Source organism: Myotis yumanensis, unplaced genomic scaffold (assembly GCF_028538775.1).
Source record: "Myotis yumanensis isolate MYYU_CA2020_CCGP unplaced genomic scaffold, mMyoYum1.0.hap1 SCAF_2, whole genome shotgun sequence".
NCBI classification, from domain to species: Eukaryota; Metazoa; Chordata; class Mammalia; order Chiroptera; family Vespertilionidae; genus Myotis; species Myotis yumanensis.
The window spans coordinates 211,642,220-211,659,834 of NW_027223753.1; the positions used below are offsets into that span (position 1 = coordinate 211,642,220).

General features: G+C 48.8%; 1 protein-coding gene across 1 annotated transcript in view; it reads left to right on the forward strand.

The window, feature by feature from the left end:
• DSCAM (DS cell adhesion molecule) overlaps positions 1-17,615 on the forward strand; it is a 469,770-nt gene that overhangs the window by 438,466 nt on the left and 13,689 nt on the right. Inside the window, exons 30-33 of the mRNA XM_070403791.1 lie at positions 3,729-3,844; positions 7,719-7,868; positions 14,951-15,148; positions 16,755-17,057. Of these exons, the coding sequence (XP_070259892.1) occupies positions 3,729-3,844; positions 7,719-7,868; positions 14,951-15,148; positions 16,755-17,057 (767 nt within the window). The remainder of the gene's footprint in view (positions 1-3,728; positions 3,845-7,718; positions 7,869-14,950; positions 15,149-16,754; positions 17,058-17,615) is intronic.

A 17,615-nucleotide genomic window follows, 5' to 3' on the forward strand; every position in this document is an offset into this window, starting at 1 on the left:
GATTGATTTAGAGGTAAAAGCAATGCTTTCAATCATGCAGTCAATTCAGTCTAAGTTAGGCAGGTTAACAGGCTAAGCAACAACAGACCTGTCACCTACCTGGTGAGTCTCCAGCCAACCTTATTTTGAATGTGAATGGGGAAGTCCAGGCAAGTGACATGCATTAGTACAGAGAAGGCCACAAAATCGCTGTCCCTGGTTTTTGCAGCTGCTTTCTTAGGAAGTTGAGGAGTTAGCAAGCTGGTGCAGTAAGAACATAGAACCACCAGTCTACATTCTAGGCCTAACTTTGCCACCAGCTGGCTTGGTGGTCTTGGATGTGTCATTTTCCTTCTCTGTGTCCAACTTCCCTTGCCTAAAAATACCCATTGGAAATCATTCCTAGCTTTATCATTCTGTGATCTTGGTGAATGTAACATGTATTTTCCAACCATGTCCCACAAAGAAAGTTCTGTGTATTTCAGCGGGATTAGCTCTCCCAGGGCCAGACAGGTACAGGCAGGACAAACATAGACAACCTGAGGGCTCCGGGGGCTCCCCCACATGGCACCATCTCCGGTCCGTGGGCTTCATGCTACAGAACACTCATCCCTCTCACCCAAGCCAATCACCCCAGGGAAGGGGAGAAGAGACAGTCCACCCACCATGCCCAGATGGGAAGGATTTCCAGTTTATATGATTAAGCAGAAATAAGTTTTTGAAAACTGCTTTTCTAAGAGGGGAGGGTGGCCTCCTTAAGGCACTACCCAACACATGATTATTGTCCAAGGACCAATGTTAACAAGAGCTCATTGTAAACAGAGAAGGGTTCAAATTGAGAGTTTAAATTAATTTAGCGTTTTTGATGTTCATATTTTTGTACACATTGTATAAATAACCCTCCCAGCTATTGTGATGGCGGGATTCTGATAGCCTTAGTTCTTTTATACTTACAAATTGTTCCATATCAGATGGAGAGGGGGGTGATGTGCAGAGGTATTTATTAGTTTTTCCCCACACGCTTAAGGAAATAGTAAAACTTTAAAAAGTTATAGCAACTGCAAGTAATTTATTGGCTAACCCTGGGAATGCCACCCACTATGGACTAGCATCAGCTCTGTCATTTCAGTCAGACAACTGGATGGCAAATGGGCGGTGGAAGGTTATATTTCAATAATAACAAATATAGTTAGTATGATCCTATATTATATAAAAGAGGCAATTTTTGTTTTCATAATGAAAGCATTCAGAATCTTGTTTCAGGTCATACATGAGATTTCTTCCAATAGATTTTTTTTTAAGGTTGGCTGCTGATCTAATGACCAATTGTTATAATTTTGGAGAATCAGCCTTCACACAACAATAGGTTATAAAATATGGCAGCAATAATTAAAACAAAGAAACAATTGAGTCAGGACCTAATAACTCATTTAGAATGAGAATATTATTGTCCTTAAGCAAAGCTTCTGGGATTTGTCACTCAGCTCACACTGAACTCACGAAACAACGTGGTTTATCACTAACCTTCGACAAGTATTTACTGAGCACCTACTTTGGCCACATACTGTTCTAAGTTTTAGGGAGAATCTGGGAACAGAATAGATGAAAAATACCCCTTGCAGAGCTTATACTCCAGTGGGGAAGACAGATAATAGAAAAGCCCATTAAATATATGCTAGGGAACATCCAGTGCTAAGGAGACCAGATCCAGCGGAGAATGGGGAGAGGAAGCCTGAGGAGTTCCCATACAGGGCCAACCCCGCTCCTTCTAAAAGAGCGAAGGAGGGAGCCAGCCCCCGGGGTACTAGGGTGAGGGTGGGGTGCAGAGCGTTCTAAGTAAAGGGTCAGCAAATGCAATCAGCCCCTGGCTCTCTAGGTTTATTGGGCCTTTTTTTTTTTGCCTCTGGCTGCAGGGCTTTGAGGCAAAGGTCCTTGGAGGAGGCGTTTACCTCCAGCTCCGATTGTCCTACTTCGCAAAGTGTAATCATATTCTGAGCCTGTGTCACAGGCCATGAGGCAGCACCGTCATGTAGCTGGCTTCCTGCGTCAGTCTGCCAGCGGACCCCTCGTTGCTAAGAACAGCCTTCCCCGGGTCCCTGGCTGGTTAGCAGAGCAGCCTCGACTGCCTCATAACTATTCATGAGGAGCAGGGGGAAGTGGCTCACTCTTCTATTTCTGGTACAAGGACAAGCTCAAGTCCCTAGTGAACTTTCTAAACAGGTCCTTCCGGCATTCACCAGGGAGTAGTTCCCATATGTTTTTGGGGAAATAGAGCTTGTCGAAGCATGATGTAACCACAGCCCAGGCACTGAAATGCTCTTCGTTTCATATGAGTATTTGGATCTTTGTTTTAAAAAACACACCCACACACAAAGTGAGAACAAAGTTAGGTAACTAAAGGGGGATACAGACTTTGTGAAAAATTCAGGCCAACACGTTTGAATCTGGGCTCTGGGTAATTAGCGTAATCTAGCTACATGACCCAGTTGCTCATCTGTGGAGCAGGAAATCTGGTTCAAGGTCAAGTCCTGGGGAGGAATGATGGGCCCAGCAGAAGAGGTCATTTCTGTGGGCAGTTTTGTTTACACACAAGTGGAAAAACAAGGGCCATTATAAAATATTCAGGATATTAACCTGGACTTCCCTATGCAGAGGTCTAATGGCCTCTCGGGTGACCTTGACCTTCACAGGATTAGCATTCCTTCAGCCACAAGGTTCAAGAGTAGACAAGAGTTCTCAGGGGCAAGGAGGGATCTGGGACTCCTGGTGAATGCTTGGTCAGAGGAAAAATGGACACCCCCTTTATCCTCCATGAACTGTCACTAAATCATCATTTAGACTCCAGAAAGCTGTCTCAGAACAGATCTTGACAGTTATCAGTTGGATTTGTGGATTACCACATTGATTAAAACCTCTGAATGACACTGCCTCTCAGAGGGTGTTCCAGTAAGTGAGGATTATTTTCAAAATCTGCCTGATCCTTACAATTCTGTAAAGACGGAGCGCAGCTCTCCAGTGCAGATGGCTAATTAAAGCCTTTCTCCTCTTTTTGTATTTTTGTGTAACATGCAGACTTTTTTTTTACTCCGGGCTGTAACTGAATGCGGTTATCACATGCCGTTTACTACCTGTTTTCATTTGTGACCATCAGGCAGCTCACTCCAAGAGTAATTTTCCGGCACATAAATTTTGAGATAGAGTTCTTATAGTAATGGCGGGGTTTTTCTATTCTAACATGCAGTACCTGTTGGGAACACTGAGCAGATGTCAGGGGAGCTAACAAGGTTGATGCTTTGTTACCAGAACAAAAATAAAACCCCACCAGCTATCACTACAAATCCGTTAGTCAGACCCCCTCTGATGAATGGCTGGTCCCACACCCCCTCCCTGGCCGTCAGCAGGCTCTCTCCTATGTGACCAATAAAAGTGTTGTTGGTTTAAAATCGCTCTTTCCCCCACTGAACTTTTACACAAGAAATGGGAAGTTACAAAAGTTCTATTGATAGATATAGACTCAAGCTCCATTGGCAATTTGTATTTTCTGAATCTCGCCACTGACTGCTGAAATGCACTATGAACAGACACACTTTGAATAAAGGGAAAATCCTCCCGCCATGTGCTTCTCCCCGCTCCTCCCCACAAGGCAGTCGCATCATTAGGTAGGAAGCCAAGGTGGTGCGCAAGCACAGGCGGGCGTGATGTACCGTTGGGCTGTGTGTGTTCATGCCTCCCTCCTACTTTCTTCCCAGCAAGAACACCCGGACCTCGGACACCCTGAGCAAGCAGCAGCAGACCCTGAGGATGCACATCGACATACCCAGAGCCCAGCTTCTGATTGAAGAGAGAGACACGATGGAGACCATCGGTAAGGGGCCACGCTGGCCGCTCTGCACCACGTGGCTGCCACAGTCACGCCCTCTCAGCCCACCCAATGGGGTGTGGGATGTAGCAGATATGAGAGCATCTTGAATGCTGCCTGAGCAAAGAAGTAGGAAGCTAGAGAACTGTTATTGAGGAGAATAATAAGTGCCAGCAAATGTGAGGGGGAATGAACGTGTATCCACCTCAGAGGTTGCCCGAGATCGGAGTTCCCCAGCTCTGATCCACGTTGGGCCTCCCCTGGAGAGGATGTAGAACAAACACCTGTGATCAAACAACCCTAGAAGGGCGCACACTTGGAAGCCCACCCTGTCCCCTCCCCATCAGCTCCGTCAAGGCTTCCATTAGCGGGAACGTCCAACTCTACTGAACACCTAACAGACAAATGTCCGCTAGGGCTCTCCCCCCACCCCAGCACCTACACACCGTCTCCATGTCTTCCCAGTGCTTTGGGGGTCACAGTTCCCTTGTTCCACGATGGCAAGACAGACACCTAGAAGGCTTTGGGGACTTGTTTGCCCAGGACCCAGGTGTCTTGACTCCTTCCCTCCTCTTTCCACTCCAAGTCCACCACCCACACTGCCTGCCCAGGTAGTTCCATTTGCTCCAGAATCCGAGACTTCGTATTTCCATGCAATAATGACCGGAAGAATAGGTCGCATTTATTGAGAGCTTTCTACATGCCATGTACTTGTCTACGCACTTTTTGCAAATTCTTTTTTATTTATTTTATTTTTTATTGTTGAAAGTATTACAGATGTCCCCCTGTCTTCCCCATCAGTCCCTTCTAGCCTGCCCCCGCCCCTGCCCCAGGCCTTCACCACACTATTGTGTGTCCATGGGTTATGCATATATGCATACAAGTTCTTTATGTGCATTATTTAATTTAACCCTCCTAACCCACATAGGGAAAAGGTACAACTGAGTAACTGGGACTTAGCGAGGTCACATAGCTTTCAAGGTCACATAGCTTTCAAGGTCACACAGATGGTTGGGAGCAGAAGCTGGGTAGGGCCCCTGCCAACGCCTGCTTCCATATCAGCAGGCTACTTCCCAGAACCCCTCGCCTCAGAAGTATCACCAAGCTTCCCAGTACCCATGGAAACAGACTCCAGGGCAGGTTGCCAAGGCTGCCTCTGTTTGTTCTGGAAAGTGTTTGCTGGCACTCGGTCCCAGGGCAACCCTTTCCTGTGGCTTGGCTGAAACTACTTACCTCCCGGCACGTACCCTAGATCCTGCCAGGAAGGCAGTGGTAAGTGGCCAGGTGGGCAGGACACCTGCATCGCCCCTCGCCCTGCCCTGCTTTATGTTCTAATAGAACAGCAGAGACCTCTTGACCTAATGGCTCATAAATTATGAGGCCCTGGGTGCAAGTTTTGTCTGGGCGTGCCAGCACTTAGAGAGGGTCGGTCAAGTCCAATTTGACTTTCCATCAACCAAGTTCAGTTAAAAGGCACCCATGTTGTGTGTGGGGGAAGGGGGGGCATCCTGCACTACTACACGAGATTTCATTAGCTCACTCTCAACAGGATAAGGCACCATGTTTTGTTTGTTGATAATCTTTTCTTTTCAGTGGTATATCTGAAATATTTTTATTTATTCATTGATTGATTTGAGAGAGAGAGAAGGAAGGGAAAAAGGGAGAGAGACAAAGAGAAATAGAGAGAGAAATATTGAGCTGTTGTTCACTTATTTATTCACTCATTGGTTGAATCTTATATGTGCCCTGACCAGAGATCAAACCTGCAACCTTGGCGTATTGGGATGATGCTCTACCCAACTGAGCTACCCAGCCAGAGCTGGAATCTTTTTCATTAAATTCAATAGCCTGGGCATTAAAACTAAAATTTATTTTGAAATATCAGTTCAAAAATCAAAATGTAATCCCTTTGGCCTTATAGTTAGGGTACCTGCCACCTGTTCCACACTAGAGTGTTGAGCATTCCACCGAAGGCTGTTAAAAGCTGGGCGGAGCCTGGGAGAGCATCATCTCCCAGTAGCCAATCACTGGTCCAAACCAGAGACAGAGCTGCCGTAGTCACTTCAGTAGATGCATCCCATTCCTCACAGGCTCATCTGTCACCAGAGTCACTTCCCTCCTGGCGATGCTGACAGTGGTCGATGGCATTTTCTAATTACTGGGGAAGTAGAAATACGATGCTTTCAAACGCTCTGGGCTCAGACTACAAGAATCCAATATGAAAGCGCCATTCATTTCTGCCTGGAATGAATGGTAAACCTCAAACACTGACAGGCACCGGAATTTTCCCATTAAAAGTTTGTAACCTGGCCCCGCACATACCCTGGACTGCTCCTAGCCAGCAGCATGTTGGAAACCACAAGGCATCCATATTGTTCATGAAACACGCACGCAGATGCCAGGGCTGATGCCGGCTCCAGCAGCGAGGAGCCGTCTCTGTAGAAAGGCCGCCTATCCGAAGGGCCAGTGAAGGCAGCGGGGCCAGGCCCCCAAGCCCAGCCCTGCCCCTGCTGAGGACCAAGCTCCCTGTGCCACACGCTGCGATGCCAGCAGACACCTTGGCAGTCTTCCTGCACTTTCTCTGCCAAGAAATTTTATTCCAACTTCAAGAGGCTTTCCTTTCCTGCCAGAACCTGAGTAATTGGATTTTGTAAGGTTCATTCTGTTCAGAGCCTTTTTTGGGCACAGAAGTCTCGCTGTGCCTTTTGTGACTTTCACATTCCCACTCCCCGTTGAGGCATGCCGTAGCCTGGTCCCCGCTGACTGATCGCTCACAGGAGCTCCATCCCAGGCTGTGGTCCCTGAAAATTCCTGACAAATCCGTATATCCTCCCCAGAGCTCCCCTTGGAGTAAGGATGCTCTTAAGAAAGTGTGGAAAGTCTCAAAGTAAAGTAATGAAAATCTTGAGACAACCAAATCATGACACGCAGCTCAACCAACTGCTGCTCCAAGCACTGAAATGCCCCCCATTCATCTGAGCCCAGGCTCCTGCTCCAGGAACCCACATGTCCCCACACCAATAGGACTAGGAGACTCTGACAAGTGAGTCATTTTGAGAAGTCAACTAAGGGATGTTCTAGAGCAGCCGTGGGCAAACTACGGCCTGCGGGCCGGATCTGGCCAGTTTGAAATGAATAAAACTAAAAAAAAAAAAAAGACCGTACCCTTTTATGTAATGATGTTTACTTTGAATTTATATTAGTTCACACAAACACTCCATCCATGCTTTTGTTCCGGCCCTCCGGTCCAGTTTAAGAACCCATTGTGGCTCTCGAGTCAAAAAGTTTGCCCACCCCTGTTCTAGAGTCACTGGAGCACAGAAGAGGTGAGATGAAAAGGAACATTCCTCAAAACCATTAAATTAAAAGAGAGGAATCCGACACTCTGAAGACTATTTCTCTTCTCCCTCCCCCATCCCCACCCCCAAACATTTGCAAGTTCAGTGTGACCTCCCCGGGATAGACCCTGCAGTGGAGTTTTTCTAGTGCTCAGAGCTTCCTCCAGATGGCAACCCGCAGCTGGGTGGGGTCCACCTCGCTGGTGCTGTCCCAGGTGTGCTTTTGACAGACACATCCATCCCAAACTCTATCAAACAGGAAGCTGCAGCAAGCCCCACCCCCAAATCAGTGCTTCCTAATAAAAAGACCAGGCCCCAGGGAGTGGAGCAACCCTTCTCTGAGGTCATGTGCTTTCATGTATGCTCCCTAAGGAACCCCTAGGGATAGTCCACTTTTAGAATTCTTGACCAGTTCTAACGCAGACCTTCCATTTTTCGTTGTCTTTGTTGCTTTAGATGAGGTTGTTGTTTTGGTTAAGAAAAGGCCAAGGGGTCATGTACAGGGGATAAACATTTGGCTCTGTGTCCCTGCTGTTCCCTAGATGACCGCTCCACGGTGCTGCTGACGGATGCTGACTTTGGGGAGGCCGCAAAGCAGAAGTCCCTGACGGTCACCCACACGGTCCATTACCAGTCGGTGTCGCAGGCCACCGGGCCCCTAGTGGATGTGTCGGATGCTCGGCCGGGAACGAGTGAGTGGTCCAACAGCACTTAAATGGTGTGGGTGTTATCAATGCTGACAGCGTGTTACCTGCTCCGTCCCTGTCAAAGGAAAATGGGGAAAGGGTGGCCAGCCCTAGGCCTAAGAAACCAATAGGGATGACAGCATCTTTAATTGGGACATTGAAGTTTTATTGCTTGATCTAAGCTGTTATTAAACTGTGTCAGTTGTAGCCAATAACTCTTGGTACTGGTTTACTATGAAAGTACTCGAAATTTCAGGTCAAATTCATTTGTTACATTTAGGCAACACGGGAAAAGAGAAAAGTAATTAATATGAGTGTGTATCTTCTGCGCCAGGACTGGGAGAGAGAGACGATAGCATATCTGTTATCTTTGCAACAGCCCTGCAAGGGAACAACTTATCCAGTACATGGTATAGCCCCTATTTTACAGAGAGAAAACTGAGTCTCAGCGGAGTTAGGTGAACAGCCCAAAGCTGTCAGTCTCTCTGCCTATCCTCGAAGCTCATGATTTTGTCCTGAACACACTGTTTGAGAAAAAATAGAATTCTGGTGAGTCTGGGGATCATATTTAATTTTGCTCTCAATATTTGCATATGTGATATATGGAAATTAATTACTGCAATGAAATTAAATCCCCTAATAGGTGTCTAGAGCTTATTAATGAGATATTCTTGTTCCTTCATAATTGAAATTGTTTCTAAATCTCTTTAAAGGCTGAGAAATTGATTTCCCGATTATTATCTTTTGGGAAGCTTTGATGTCTAGCTTTTAAACCTCTAATCACTCTCTTTGCAAAAATTTATATCCTTAGAGTGTTATAATTAGAAAAATAAATATTAGAGTGTTAAAAGCTATTCTCCATAATTTCTGACTTGTCAAGCATTTGTGCAGTGCCCTGAGCTTCATGGAGCTAACTGGTCGACCCCTAAGCAGCAGTGTAATATGTAGGAAAACCATGTTAACTCTCACTGAGTTCACTGGAAAACTGGGTTTCCAGCCCATGCTTCAGAGGTGGTGAGGATGAACTGAAGAAATGGCTGGCCCGGTCCTGCAGGGGCTCTCAGCCAGCATCACACATTGCTTTTCCCTCTAAGCCTGGGGGTTCCACCGGAGGGTCATGCCCCATGCAACAACCACAGCTGATAAAGCCACACTTCTTCCATCTGCGAGGAAGGCACTAAATAATGTCGACAAACATTAGGCAAACCTACTCAAATGCATGAGTCCATCTCTAGTTCCGAACAAAAGGAGAGTCATCCATTCAGCATCTGCAGAACAGTCTCTAGTAGTGAAAGATCTTTGGGGTCATTTTTCATTAAATATGCTCTCCTAACCACACCCTGAGGGAGGGACTAAGTACATTCATTTTTATTTAGAAGTAGAGCCAGTGGCTGCCCCCGCTCCCCGGAGAATTACCCCACGAACCTGGACCGGGCACTTCCTAAAGCCCAGTTCTCTGGTTTCCTCTTGTACCACGGAGCCTGTCACCGCTGCCAGGGCTGACACCTGTGTCACCTCAGGCCCCTGGAGCAGGTCCTCGCTGCAGCCTGGCATATTTGCCGAGGTTCACTGAAGTCCATTTCCTCAATGACAAAGGACATTGTTGTTCTAATCCAGTTACAGTAGGACTGTGTTGTCATTGCAGGAACTCCTTATTTTTAAGAAGAGTGTCTAAAATAAGTTGTTTGCACACTAGAATGTGACAGCATCTTGGATGCTGTGTCTCTAAGCATTTTCTATTTGCCAAAGAGTTGCCACAAATTCTTATTACGAGGAATAGAGACATCGCACAATGTGCCGTCTGTCTCTTTCAACCTGTGAAACACAGGCCTTGGCTGTGTCCATACCCCGTTCCCTTCCCTGTCTGTCATGTGGGTAGGATGCACCAAAAGCTGGGACTCCATTCCTGTCAGCTTCCCCAACTCATCACAAGCACTGCACGCAGTAGGAGTCCAGTAAATATATAGAAACTAGAGGCCCAGTGCACGAATTCGTGCACCAGTGGGGTCCCTGGGCCTGGCCTGTGGGATCGGGTCCAAACCAGCTCTCCAACATCCTCCCAAGGGTCCCAGATTGCAAAAGGGCACAGACCAGGCCAAGGGACCCCACCCATGCACGTTCGGGGCCGGGGAGGGACGCAGGAGGTTGGCCAACTGAGGTGGGACCGCAGGAGGGCTCCAGGGAGTGTCCAGCCCATCTCGCTAGTCCCAATTCTGCCAGACCCCAGCAGCAAGCTCACCTACCGATCAGAGGATCTTCCCCCTGGTGGTTAGTTCACATCATAGCGAGCAGTTGAGCAGCCTTAGCATATCATTAGCATATTGTGCTTTGATTGGTTGAATGGATGACCGGACAACTGGACACTTAGCATATTAGGCTTTTATTATATAGGATGCTGACCGACTGTCAAGCTCTGAAACCAGAGTAGAGGGGATAGAAAAGACTCACGGTTAGCATTTTAAACAGGACTTGGGCAATCTGCTCTTTCCCTCTCTGTTCCCCATTTCCTGAGACACTGTATCTCCTCCCCCAGTGGGAAGGGTTCCTTTTACTATGTACACAGTCCCCCCAGCACACTTTGCAGACTCTCACCAATGAGATTATTACCATCATCTGTTTTACTTACAAAATGTGCAAGGTTACAAACACATGTGAAGTGGTAAACACTAGATTTGACCTGGGGTTTGTTTTGTTTTGTTTTGTCATATTTACCTGGAAGTCATCCACTCATTCACCACTCATTCATTTGTGCAAAGAGCATCTACGCAGCACCTGATGTGCACGGGGCTGGACTGAGAAATGCACCAGACGCAGCTCCTGTCCTACCAGCACTACTGATGAGCTCCTTTCTACACCACGGGCATCTCCAGCATCTCGTGCGATGATTTCTTCAAAATGTTTTTATTGATTTTTTAGAGAGAAAGGAAAGGAGAGAGAGAGATAGAAACATTGATGAGAGAGAAGCATCATCAATCGGCTGCCTACTGCACGCCCTCCACAGGGGATCGAGCCTGCAACCCAGGCATGTGCTCTGACTGGGAATCAAACCGGCAGCCTCTTGGTTCCTGGGTCGATGCTCAACCACTGAGCTACACTGGCCGGGCTTGTTTGATGGTTTTTAATGGGTATTTTCTCTGTCAAACCCTCTAAATTGAGTTTCTAGCCATCCTGGATCAGCCTCCCAAATGTCCTGCTAGCATCTTCCCATTAGACAGGGCGTGCTCCATCCCTTGCCTGGTGCTTGTCACTCAGGAATCATGGGCTGGGCCTTGAGATTTGCTGAGCCCTCCCTTGTGCCCACAGCTTCATCTCTCCACATCTCACAGAGGCTCTGCAGGTGGGTGATGTTGCCCCAGACCTCAGAGGCGAGGGGAGTGGGCACATCCGATGAGCTCACAGCCAGCCAGTAGTGAAGCAGGAGTTAGGGCACCTAGCTCCAAAGGGCCCACTCTCAACCCCCTGTGTTGCCTTTAAGTAGAGATGATGCTCCTAACAGGACATCCAGGGAGCCCGTAAATTCCAATATCTGTTCAGTAGGAAGAGTTTACAACATGGATTGCATCTTTTTTTGTTGAGACTTTGAAAGAACGCACACTCCATCGCCCAGAGTGGTACTGGACACAGCACTGCGGAGAAATTATATTGGGCGAGGAGCATCGTGTATATAATCCCGTGAGGAATGTTGGTTTATTGAGTGACAGGAGTAGCCAGTCCTGCCAGTTTCATCTTCTCTCTGAGACAACTGGGAAATCCCTCACGAAAACCTGCGGCCTGGACACCTATAATATCAGGGAATAAGAACAGATTAATACCATGATCACGGCACCCATGACATGTTTTATGACCCCATTATCCACAAAATCCTCTCATCCCAAATTCAGGATCATGAAAATCACTTGATTCCATGGGTAGGAGCTTAATGCAGGTTCAGAGCCGATGCTGAGAGGCCAAGAATTATGTATGTCACTACCCTCTCATTCATTAGCCACCTAGCAGGCATGAGGCGCATCGCTAAGTTGTATTTATATTACGTTGGGGAGTCACATAAAAGGCTTTCCACACAGGAGCAGTGAATTCCAACACGCGTTAGGTCAGTAGATGAGCTAGTGAAATAGACAAAGGAAGCTACCGTGTGGGATCCAAGTAAAATTTTGACTTTCGCTGCTATCTCAGGCACTGTCATAGAGAAGAGTTCAGTTCAAGCACACAGCAGCTCCAAAAACCTGATTATGACAAAAATGTGTCAACTACCCCCGCATGCTATAGATTAAGACACGTTTGCCCAGAGCAGAACGGAACTGCAGGCTGCGGTTCAGGAAAGTAATATCATGACCTATATTCCCAACATTATCAGGCCGCGGCCCGGCTGTCCTGGTCTAGAGAAAAGGGGGGAAGAATCAGATTACCTTGAGAAGAGCTGGAGCTTTGACTAGAAGCTGACAAGTGCTTCCTGCCCATGGAACCTTCTACAGGGGGGATGTCAGTGAGCAAGGGGGCTGAAGGAGTGAGGGTCTCGGCCCCACCACGGGTGGGTGGGCTTGACGGAGGGAACGCAGGCGAGGGTTTTGGGGGGTTGGAGGAAATTGTGTCCTTGAAATGGGGCTATCCAGCTGACCCCTCCCCCACAAGCATCCATACCAGGTATAAACCTGGTCCACAGCCTTAGCAGTTGCAAGAAACTTCAAGAAGAATAAAAATGAGAACCCTCAGCATGTATGTAAGGAACTGGGTAATTTTCTGGAAGAGACTCATTAGCATTTAAATAACAAGCTCCCTTCTCAAATCCTCGTGCCTGGAGGACATTTCGCCTCCCACCCATGAGAATGTGCCTCTCTCTCAAGGAACCTCTCTCCTGGCATTTCCGTGGAGAAACACTTATCATTCCTACGTGGCTGTCTAGAGAGCTCGGCGCTCGGCCATTGCTCGCATTCTAATCAAGGCAAAAAAAAGTCTCGCAATTAAAGTCTTCCGTGAAATTGTGCAAGTACAGGAAGAAATGTGTCTTAAAATCAATGCCCCGGAGAATAGGCACCAAGACAGAGCGTATTAATGACCCAGGAAGCCTTAAATTCTATTGATTTGGCTGCCATCTCAGTGCTTCTCTCCAGCGTTGTAGAATGATGGATTAGGTCCCAAGTCCAGTAACCAGAAACTTGCAGAGGAAAATCCTCCATTTCAAAAGCAAGTCATTTCCCCGCTTTCAGGGTCGGCCTGCCATGACCCAACATGGAATTATAGACGAGGCCGTGCCCAGGGGACAGCGCATCAGAGCACTTAGCTGTGCAGGGCGAGGACGTGTGTGGTTGAGTGATGGGCGACCTCTGGACTGAAGGTCAAGTGTTGGGCTCCATGTTCATCACTTAATAACCGGGTCGCTTCTCTCTGAGCTTCCATTGCTTCATCCATAAAGTGGCCCTGGATCATATGTATTCATCTAAGGACCTGCGTGTGCCAGGGATGAGAGTCAGCTCTGCAAAGGGACCCAAGGCTGGGTGCGCAGCCCTGCCCTGGTCAGATACGCAGGCTCCTGGGAGCCCGGAAGCCAGGCAGGGAACGCTTGGCCTCCTGGTTTTGTTCCTTTGGAATTGCTCCATTAATGGTGAGCAGTGAGCATGGACGGCTGTGTTTAGGAGCGGCCAGACCGTGTTGAAAGGAGCCTGCGTAGAGTTCCTCTTTGAGAAGCAGAGAAAGTAAAGGTGGAAGCCGCCCATGTAGCATCTTCTGCTGCCTTAGGCCGGAGCCCAGAAAAATCCTTACAGGCACCTGAGCCCCTCTGCTTTCCACAGGCTTCCAGAAGGGAGATGCCTGTCCACCCCAGTGCCCAGCAGTCTGTGCTGTTAGGACAGCTTTTCCTTCGCTCACTGGAGAGTTGAGCAAGGAACTTGGTCCCCCTTCCCCCCTCTACCCTCCCCTGACCTGTTGATTTTGGTTCTGGATTTAGAGAAAGTGTAACCCGTGTGGCAACAGCCTGTGTGGACACAGCCCCTGTGCTTTGGGAGCTGGTGGACAGTGACATCCAGACACTCATGAACTGTTTGGTCTCCACGGTGAATATCCAAATCTGCGTCAAAGTTCAGACAGTTTCACTGAGTTAAGCTCCCATGTGCAAAGGCCTAAGAGAGCATTAGGACAAAAAGGCATCGTCCCTCTGCTCTGGGAACGTGCAATTTAATGAATGAATACAACAGTCATACTCCAGGCAGTGAGTCAATACAAGAACACGGTATATGGGAGACGCCCGGATTAGTTGTCTGGGGCGACTGCAGCGATGGACCACAAACTCAGTGACTTAGAACAGAAATTGGTCTCATAGTTCTGGAGGCCAGAAGTCCAAGATCAAGGGTCATCCCCCCTCTGACACCTGTAAGGGTAGATCCTTCCTGGCCTCCTCCTAGTTTCTGAAGGTGGCTGACAATCTTTGACGGTCCTTGGCCTACGGCTACGTCACTGCAGTCTCTGCCTTCCCTTCCCATAACCTGCTCCCTGCCCTGTCTGTCTCCTCTTATACGGACACCAGGCATGTTGGACCAGGGGCCCGCCCTCCTCCGGTGTGACCTCATCCTAACTAATTACATCTCTCTGCAGTGACCCGTTTCCAGATTAGATCACATTCTGAGGTCCTGGGAATTAGGATGTGGACACACCTTTTAGGGAGACATAATTCAACCTATAACAACACGTCACGGGAGGAGGACTGTAGAAAGGGAGCCGAGTTAGAGCGTGTTGGCCGAGCTCCTTGTGTTACAGAAGACAGGGAGTCTCAGGAAGTTCATTGAGTGACATGTATCAGGCCATGAAACTATTCAGAGCCAGAAGCATGGTTCTGATCCGTAACAGCTGAGTCCAGTTCTAATGTCCTTCCCTTTACAGAGGTCCTTTAAATGCTTCAGAATCACATGAATGTCTCTGACCATGGAAGGAAGGAAATGCGTGCTCGGGGCAGGGATAGTCACGGAGGGCTTCCTGGAGGCAGGAGCCTGCAGGGAGGGTCATAGGGCTGGGTCGGGAGCACAGCATTTAACACCTTTATCACAGCTGGCCACACGCCTCCAGCGACCGAGACAGATATTGTTCTTGACTCTTCGCAGATCCCACCACCAGGAGGAACGCCAAGGCTGGGCCCACAGCGAGAAACCGGTACGCCAGCCAGTGGACCCTCAACAGACCCCACCCCACCATTTCAACACACACCCTCACCACCGACTGGAGGCTGCCCACACCCAGGGCCGCAGGATCGATGGACAAGGAGAGTGACAGTTACAGCGTCAGCCCCTCACAGGACACAGGTAGGGTCTCCACACCTCCTCCCCACACTGGGGATGAGCCCGCCCACACCAAGGGCTTTGCAGGCTTCTATGTACATACGTTTGTACGTATTCCCTTTCAAGGTCACTTTCAAATGGGAATGTGCGGGCATTTGTCTAACAGACACCAGTGTGGTGCACAGCAGGGCGCCCTCCAGGCCAGTGACTTCTGCACACAGAACCAGGAGGCAGCATTCTGCAGGTGCCCTGAGTCTCAGCTCAGGCTGCATTCTCCTTCTCATTCCCACCCGCTGGCAGACACAGACATGTTCACATGTTCACCCACACCAGGGCAATCATGTCTGGTTGTGCTGGGAGGGCATCTGACCCCCTACCTTCTCCAGGATGAAGATGCTGCACTTGGAGCTAAGTGACAAGGTCGGAGCACCTCTAGGGTGCCCCGCTTGACAATTAAGCAGGGCTTGATTATAAGGTAGGTTATCTTGTCTGTGCCATCAACCACCCAGATTTCACTTCGGAGAGAAGACAGGCCCTAAAAATAGCACTGGGCTGCCTACCCCCCTCCCATCTTAAATTTTGCAAAGAATTCTATCTAAACCTAATCGCTGTGGGGAATTTTAACACTCATTTTCTTTTGTTCTGGAAGATATTCTGCAAAAATAGTGTTTCCAAGGCGGAGTGTCACCTTGTACCTTTATTTTTATGGCTGTTAGTTCTCTTACAAGACTCTCAGAGTTCCCCAGAGGCGACTTCAAAACTTTGACACTCGGGGGCTTGAAATGCAGAGATTCCTCCAATCAGCCGCACCCTTTCAGGCCTGGCAAGGCTCCTGTCCCCACCCAGGGTGGCAGCCACAAAGAATGAGTCCCAAAGGCCGGGGGCCATTCTGCCTAGTGGCCAGTTTCTGTGCTTAGTCACGGTTTGGTTTCTAACCCTCATCACGTCTCCCTGACGTGACCAAGCCACGCCCAGGCTGGAGACGCTGAGCTGCGGAGCTTGTCCTTCCCGTCCATCAGAGTCTCTATGGTACAGAGCCATTTGCAAATCCAAGTAGGGAGGGCAGGTCATTTAGGTACATTCCCAAAAATTCTGTTTGAATGGAAAGCAGGATTTTTTAAAATACATCTTTATTGATTTCAGAGAGGAAGGGAGAGGGAGAGAGAGATAGAAACATCAATGATGAGAGAGAATCATTGATCAGCTGTCTCCTGCACACCCCCTACTGGGGATCGAGCCCGCAACCTGGGCATATGCCCTTGGCCAGAACAAATCTGGGACCCTTCAGTCTGCAGGCTGATGCTCTATCCACTGAGCCAAACTGGCGAGGGCGAAAAACAGAATTTTTAAAGGGGGATGCTTTACTGATTTATGGAAATGCCCCAGGCTGGGGTATCTGACTACAATGATTCCCTACCCCCACCCCACCATTGGAAACACAGTCTCCTGAGCCCACTTTGCGGAGGCTTATGAAGTGGCCTCTGAGTGACAAAGGCAGTCCTCAAAGACCCAGGACTCCTGCTGCGTGGTCCTGTGACCTGGGAGAAATCGCCCCAAGCCGGAGAGGGTGGTCAGTCTGTGCAAACATAGTCATCATTCCCCCACCTTGCTTCTCTGCTTCCCGGTGCAGATCGAGCTCGGAGCAGCATGGTCTCCACTGAAAGTGCCTCCTCCACCTACGAAGAGCTGGCCAGGGCCTACGAGCACGCCAAGATGGAAGAGCAGCTGAGGCACGCCAAGTTCACCATCACTGAGTGCTTCATCTCGGACACATCATCCGAACAGTTGACGGCAGGGACAAATGAGTACACAGACAGTCTGACCTCCAGCACCCCTTCAGAGTCGGGGATCTGCAGGTTCACTGCGTCTCCCCCCAAACCTCAGGATGGAGGGCGAGTGATGAACATGGCGGTTCCGAAGGCACATAGGCCAGGTGAGCAGGAAATGCGCGCACTGTTGTGTAGGGAAGCTCCCACCCCGATTCACACCTGTCTACCCTGAGAGCCTGCTTGGGGTTTAGAATGCTGTTCTGTTTATTGACTGTGGCGTAGTGAGCCATGCCAAAGCTGCTGGCTTACAACAGCAATCACTTATTTTGTTAATGAGTTTGAAATTTGCGCGGTGCTGCGTGGAGACAGCTCATCTCTGCTCCAGCAGGTCAGACAGGAGGCTCAGTTAGGGCTGGAGGAGCCACCTGCAAAGTGGCTCCCTCCCTGGCCCCGGGGAGAGTTGGTGCTAGCTGCATCCGCCCTAAGTAGGTTTCTCCGCCACAAGGTGGCTTGGGCTTCCTCATTGTCATGGTGACTCTGTGCTAAGAACCAGTGTCCCCAGAGACAGATGGTGGAAATAGCCAGTTTCTTAAGGCTGGGACTGGAAAGTGGCCTGTCACTTCTGCCATGTTCTATTGTTCAAGGAGCCCAAATTCTAGAGAGGGAGACTCCCACCGTGTAATGGGAGGAGCTTCAGAATCACGGGGCTGTGTTGTAAACCT